The 7,929-nt window shown below is 34.8% G+C and overlaps 1 protein-coding gene across 1 annotated transcript in view; it reads left to right on the forward strand.

The window, feature by feature from the left end:
* Positions 1–2,129: 2,129 nt before the first annotated feature.
* The window catches only part of LOC106462463, an 84,830-nt gene continuing 79,030 nt past the window's right edge, over positions 2,130–7,929 (forward strand). The window contains exon 1 of the mRNA XM_022389735.1: positions 2,130–2,222. Within this exon, the coding sequence (XP_022245443.1) occupies positions 2,130–2,222 (93 nt within the window). The remainder of the gene's footprint in view (positions 2,223–7,929) is intronic.

The following is a 7,929-nucleotide window of genomic DNA, read 5'->3' on the forward strand; positions in this document are numbered from 1 at the left end:
CTGTTGTAGCTGTACCTTAAATCTGTTGTATATTCCAGGACAGGGGGTGTTCATTCAGCAGCTGTTGTAGCTGTACCTTAAATCTGTTGTATATTCCAGGACAGGGGGTGTTCATTCAGCAGCTGTTGTAGCTGTACCTTAAATCTGTTGTATATTCCAGGACAGGGGGTGTTCATTCAGCAGCTGTTGTAGCTGCACCTTAAATCTGTTGTATATTCCAGGACAGGAGGTGTTCATTCAGCAGCTTTTGTAGCTGCACCTTAAATCTGTTGTATATTCCAGGACAAGAGGTGATTCAGCAGCTGTTGTAGCTGCACCTTAAATCTGTTGTATATTCCAAGACAGGAGGTGTTCATTCAGCAGCTTTTGTAGCTGCACCTTAAATCTGTTGTATATTCCAGGACAGGAGGTGTTCAATCAGCAGCTTTTGTAGCTGCACCTTAAATCTGTTGTATATTCCATTTTGATTCGACTTTGCGTCGCTTTCTCCGTTTCCTAACAAATTAATATTTTCTACACACAATTCTCACGTATTTGTGGGGAAAAAATATATTTTATGGACATTTAAAATTATCAGTAACAAACAATAAAATAAGTTGGATCTTTTCCGTTTGGTGCCCACCAACAGTACAAAAATGATCTTTTCCGTGGAAAGCATATAGCATCATCCCGAACTTGAAAGGTTATTTTTACCGGCATAAAACTGTAAATCACAGTAAAAAATTTTGTAGATCCTGAAACTTGCAGCCATACCCAAAATATTGAATGCATGTGGCACAGTTTAAAGCTAAGAAATAAGCGTGGAACTCATCGCCAAATGCTTGCCTCTTATCTTTGTGAATTCATAAATATCATATAATGTTTTATTATTACTTATTTTATTGCATTACTGGTGTTGTTTTCAAAGCGACCTGTTGGTGGGCACCAAACGGAAAAGACCCAATACGTTCTGTTATAAAGTACTCTGAACATTTTTAAAGTGGTATTCTCCTATGATTTCATGAAATAATTTACATTTATTTCGCTTTCTTACAACTATACACGAACATAAGAAATTTTGTTTTACTTTAACCAAAACTTTATTCTCACCAATCAAGTATCTCTTATGGACTGGTGATAATTATGTTTAATTTTGATTATGGGCCAATTTTACCAAAGGTTCTCATTTGAAACTAATAAATGAAAATATACAGAATTTCTTAAAGTGGTAAAAAAATAAAATAAACAAGGTCTGTTGTACCATGTGATTACCTCGTTAAAAGTAAACAGTAAATAAACAAAAGCTATCCTACTACGTTAAAAGTAAACAAGGAACATATAAGACTTATTCTACCATGCAGCAACCATGTCATTTAAAGTTTGTGCTTACTCACTGTTGCAAATTAACGCAGATGTCAATTGCTCATGATTTATAGACTTGCATAACTAGTGTCACGCAGGTGTTTAATAGACCATGTGGTTCGTAGAATAAATAACCAGCTTATAAAGTTATAAGTTAAAGTTTTTTTTTATGTTCCGTACTAAGCGTACAGTAGTTAGGATGCTTGACTCGCAATCTGAGGGTCGCGGGCTCGAATTCACGTCCCACCAAACGTGCTCGCCCTATCAGCCGAGGGGGCGTTATAATGTGACAGTCAATCCCATTATTCGTTGGTAAAAGAGTAGCCCAAGAGTTGATGGTGGGTGGTGATGACTAGCTGCCTTTCCTCTAATCTTAAACTGCTAAATTAGGGATGGCTAGCGCAGATAGCCCTCGTGTAGCTTTGCGCGAAATAAAAAAAACAAATAAACTAAGCGTACATGTGATAGTATTCAGTGGTTTGAATAATAAAATACGTAAGATAATGTGAGATTTAAAACCAACACAGTATTTTTAATATTTTTATTGACAAATATTAAGATAATTAAAATGATGGGCACGCATTTAAACTGTAAAGTTAGAAGGTTTACTTTGTTAGAATATCGCACAAAGCTACACGGGGACTACTTGCGCTAGCCGTCCCTAATTTAGCAGTGAAAGACTAGAGAGAAAGCAGATAGTCATCACCACCCACCGCCAACTCTTGGACTACTCTTTTACCAACGAATAGTGGGATTGACTGTCACCTTACAACGTCTCCACGACTAAAATGGCGAGCATGTTTGTTGGAACGAGGATTCGAGCTCGCGACCCTCGGTTTGAGAGTCTAGTGCCCGAACCACTTGGCCATGGCAGCCCTAAAGTTAGAAGAATTAGGTCATTTTAAAAACCTATATTACTTTTCAACTCTTACAAAAATATAACTGTCAAACAAAAATGATAAACATTACACATAGTTATTGTTATAGAAATATATTATTATAGATCGTTTGTGTCATAGATATTATTACAGACAAAATCACACTAGACTTCAGAGTTTGTTTTTCACATTATTCTTAACTAGGAGAGACCCGTAAAACATTCGCGGTCAGATTAGTATCTTTATTGCGACAGTACTTCTTTAAATACAGAATTCTAGAATAATACGAAATAATTCTAATCGCAAACACTGAAATTTACAAGTCCATCTGTCTTAGGCCTAACATTAGTTAAACCTTCATTTAGTACAGCCTATATTCGATAAAGAGATGAATTAACGCTGTAATTTGTGTACGTTTTTTGGTTTAGTTAGTTAAGGTTAAACTTTACCGTAATTGATACTACCAATATATGCACTTATAATGTTATATTACGAGCTAACGTTAAACCTTTTTGAAAAATTTGATAAGCATTTAATGTGCTGTTGTACAAAATGTCTACTAAAGTATATTTGCATCCGTTTTTTGTTTACATCCGTTGAAATATAGTGAGCGTGCATGCGTATTTTCAGGAGAGACAAAAACTGAATATTGTTATAATAGATTTGCCCATTACAGATTTCAAGTCAGAGATGTGTAAAAAATTACAATTCAAATTTATGCATGGCCTGTTGCAAGTAGGTGTAATATTACATCTCAGTAGTAAAGATAATAATTTTGATAACATCTGTTTCATTTCGGATTTCCAAAAAGAAAGTTGGTTGGTAAGAGTTCAACACGACATACATTTTACAGGTAGAAAGTAATAGCGGAAGATAAATATTATTAATTTTCACCCTTTAAATAAATGTATACGTGACAGATCAACAGAAAAAACGTTCTGGAATATATATTGACCTTTCGAAAGCGCTTGAGTTATAGTGTTTTTATCATTTTATATTAAGACTTAAACCAACTTCACATAATACTTGTTTTCTAGTCATCCTGAAGAGATTAAAAATTAAAACAGGTTTTGTTTGTTTGTAATTAAGCACAAAGCTACACAATGCTATCTGTGCTCTATCAACCACAGGTATCTAAATCCGGATTCTAGCGTTGTAAGTCCGCAGACATACCGCTGGGGGACGATAAAACAGGTCATATCATCGTCTTTTTTTTTTCATGGAATGCTGGTTTTACATAGAAAGACTAATGACATGTGTATAACTAATGTTACGATACCAAAAACAAGATTTTATTTCCGAATGTTATATATCTAAGATGCAATTGCGTTATTTTTCCAGGATGAACTTCTGTACAGCAAGACAATTAGGGTCACACCCTTGACCCACATGAAAGTTACTTCGTAGTAAAACCCAATAGAACTATTAGCTTCACCCGTGGAGTCCTCGCTTTTTAACTTACTAATGACTATGATTAGATTCGCCAAGGATTTAATGTTTGGAACTTTGTTTTATAATTTTCCTCAGTGCACAGTGTCTTAGCCAAACATAGTAAACAGTATAGTATACCTCCCTAACTACCTATATCTCTTCTAATAACGAGTCTATATTCCTTCCCCTACCCCTTCCTTCCAATAACCCCCAGGCTACGGAAATTTCAGGAATGTTTTATAAAAAGTTCTACGCCCATTGACAGACGGAAAAGACACGAGGCAGGATTTAATGCAACAAAACAACGTCAATTTTATTTCACTAATCGTCAGAAGGACAGTGACTAGAACGTGGGTATATAATTGATTTTAAACTCATATCGTCAACTTTTTTTTTATACCATTCACTTCTTAGTAATTTCATGCTTTTATCTGTTACAGCGCATAGTGTAAAAAACTGGTAACAAAGTGGAATCGCTCATTCACTATGTAAAATGCGCATAAGTACTAAGTGCCATTAATTGCTGTTTAACAGTATATCTTTGTTTACTATTTTTACGTGACTCGTGTGTTATTAGGAACCCTGTAACATAATCACAGACCCGAAATAGAAATATGTGTTTAAAAATCCGATGGGATCTATATGGACTAATAAAAGCCACAGGTGTGGTAATTTCGTTAATTAATTTCTCCTGCTTGTCTTCGGGAAAAGATTCGGAATCTTTTTGTTTTAATAAGCATCCATTTAATGTTTGTATTTTTAAACAATGAATATATTCTATTACAATATGATTGTGTTATATTTGTAAAGAGCACAACTTTCTGTCTGAATCATGTTAAAAATTGGGCCTACGTTATATGGACACAAATTTATAACAGTTCTGCCTGAATCTAGGCCTAGCATGGCCTGATGGTTAGAGCACTCAAATTGCAGTGTGTAGGTCACAGGATCGAATCCCATCAACGAATATGATTGCCCTTTCAGTTGTGATGGAGTTATAATGTGACGATCAATCCTACTTTTCCTTTGTAAAGAGAAGCCCCAGAGTTAGGGGGGGGGGATATTTACTAGCTGCCTTCCCTCCAATCTATCACTTCAAAATTAGCGACGGCTGGTGTGAATAGCCCTTTTAGTAGCTTTACACGAACGTCAACAAACCAGTCGTCTACGTTTTGTTTAAGTCAAGTTTTGAAAATATCCAAGTGTACTGTAATACCGAAACAAATTTTCTGTAAAAGTAATAATAATGGAATGTAAGTACTGAAGTGAGTTGTTATTTGGCTGTAACCTGGGCTGTTTCTTCGTGTACATGATTGGACGATATTCATTTTAAAGATACTGTACACAGATAGTGTACACAGAGTAGTTTTAGAATAAACTTCAGCACCGTAAGTTACTGCCAACACATGTGGACCCATTGCAGACCACACTTCTTGACGAATGGGTACCAATTGAACAATACATCTTTCGATATTTTCTGTTGTCTATTGCTCTCGGAGTCCAGGCCATTGTTGTGGGAAAAGGTAGCTCAAACCACAATTCGGTGTATGGGGGGTCATAATAAAGTGTCCAGTCAGGGTTTAAATAAACTTGAATCCGAAAAAATAAGTAACCAAAGTGATTCACTTACAGTTTTATACTTCCGATTGTCCCACAGAAAACTGTGGATGTTTTACTTGTAACATATTTCCCTTCTTTTCAATTTATGTAATTATAAATGTAATTACATGTTTCAATACCCGATTATTGTGTTCCTAAACACAACATACACGTGACGTATGATGTCTCAGATTTCTTTACTCATAACTCGATTACTTTTGCATTACTATAACTGATATGTATTTACCACATTCTGTCGACTAAATTTTAAGTATTGTCATATTCAGAAGTTAATTATATGTTATCTTCAACATTTTGGTACTTCACCTTTATTGGGATCAGGGTTGGTTTTTTTCCACCCATATCCTAATGGAATTTGAGAAATACAAATCAAACGTTCCTGATGAAGGTATAATACCGTCACGTTAAGGACAATAATATATATTATAATATATAATCAAAACTCATTGTAGAATTGGAGAGAAAAAAACATTCCAAAAGAAGGTGAAAAACCAAAATGTTGACGCGAATAAAGAGTTTACTTCTGGACTTAGTCGTGTTAAGGTTTGATCCAAGAAAATGGTTAATTTATGGTAACAAAAAAAAAAAACAATATTCAGACACCAAGTTATTTTGAGTAGAGTAAGATCACAATAACATGCTTAAGTGTTGATAAACACATGAAGTTGTTAAAAGAACGGGCTTACACGGAAATTGTGATTTGGTTTCGCTGTGCCTCGAAACATACAATTTATAAGAACTAAACATCTGCCACCAGTAGATAAACTTTACTTACTTGTGTTTTTTTTTGTCTTTCTTCAACGATATTAATCCCAGATTATCTTATTCTGGAATACAGTCTAATAGTCTGATTACTCAGACCTGGAAAATTATACTACTGAATTTGGCATGAAAGTCACGAACAACGTCTTTTCTTACAATAAAAGTGGTCCCCGGTGGGACAGCAGTAAGTTTATGCTAAAATCCGGGGTTCAATTCCCCGTGGCAGAGACAGCAGATACCCCAATGTGACTTTGCTCTAAAACAACCAACCAACAATAAAAGTATTTCTTGTCATTTTTCCGTGTTTCATCACTCAACCTGTTCTTTACCTTTGAATTGCATTTCACATATAAGAAGACACTTTCTGTTATGGTTTCTTTACGGACACTGTTCTTTAAGAAGCACATTTGAGCCCTCTCTTATATACAAAGCAACAGGTTTTATTTGGTAAGGGTATTGAGTGTAAGCAACAGCTCCTCAGCGTTTGTAAGTTTATGGCTTGACTACAGTTTTTTTTAAAATTAACTACAGGGAAACCTTATCCGTTTTACAATGTAACATTTCTCAGCTTTGTGTACAGATACTGACCTCTGCTGATAGTAACAACCAACGAAGGTTTTGTAAAAATCAAGTTGCATCGTAAATCTTGAATGTTCATCAAACTCTACTATAGTTTTGTATTAATTCTTCATTTTTACTTCATACCTCAACTTCTCGGAATACCCACTGTTTTTCTGGCACAGCTATTGTGAAGATGACCCCATTTTAAAGTAACAGGCATTCACGATTGCTTATTCGCTTATCGCCAGTATATCTTGATTTATTAAAGACTTAATTAAAACGGTTCCGAGTCAGTTAATATGTCTGTTTCATTGCTAGGCATGTGAAACCAATTGGCTAAGTTAATTAAATAAAAAATAGGACGATTTAATTAAAGGCAGAGCCTGATCCATGTGTATCCTGTCAGTATTGACACGAATGTCGCCAGAGTGATCAATAAGTCAAGAGGTTCTTATGAGATTAGAGAGAGAGACGCAAGAAATTTGTATGTATACTGTTGATCTAATGCTTTTCACATTCCCTTAACCTTGTCACGAGCTCTAATACAGAAAATAAAGATTACTTTCTGGCTGCTATTCACTGACATTCAGACGAATAAATAAATCTTGGATTTTCATATTAACAAATAATGTCGATCCTCTTTTTCAGATAAATAAACCTTGTAAAGTCACATTGAAAAATAACGTTCATCATCTAGTTCAGAAGAATAAACCTCGGAAAGTCACATTGTCAAAAAAATGTCCATCATCTTGGTTAGACGGATAAACCATGGAAGTCACATTGGTAAATATTGTTCATCTCATTCAGATGAACAAACCTTGGAAAGTCACATTGATAAGTAATTGCTCAGATGAATAAAATTTGAAAAGTCACATTGATAAGTATTGTTGAGATGAATAAACTTTGAAAAGTCACATTGAAAAATAATGTTCATCATCTCGTAAATTATCTCTTTAATATCATTTCTGGCATAATTGGCCCATTTCACCTTTGACTCCAGCTCTGACCCAAAATGGCGACATCTAGTGAAAGCATCCATAAAGGATGACCTCACATCATTTTTAAAGATCATTGTTTCATTAATAACCCTTAAAGAATTATCAATTAATAATTTACCATAAATAATAACGAGACAACCTTAGGCTCTTTGGCAATAGAAACATTATTAAAAGGATGCTTTGCAGTCGGTTTTTTAGTGTAATGGACAGGTTCTCTCTCTGACTGTCGGAGCTCAAACATATTCATAGAATAGCTTTCATTTAATAATGTTTCACTAATGACCTTCCATTGATAATTTGGGAATCAGAATGATGCGTTCCATGTGGTATCTAGATCT

The sequence above is a fragment of the Limulus polyphemus genome, unplaced genomic scaffold, assembly GCF_000517525.1.
Source record: "Limulus polyphemus unplaced genomic scaffold, Limulus_polyphemus-2.1.2 Scaffold1174, whole genome shotgun sequence".
Lineage (NCBI taxonomy): Eukaryota > Metazoa > Arthropoda > Merostomata > Xiphosura > Limulidae > Limulus > Limulus polyphemus.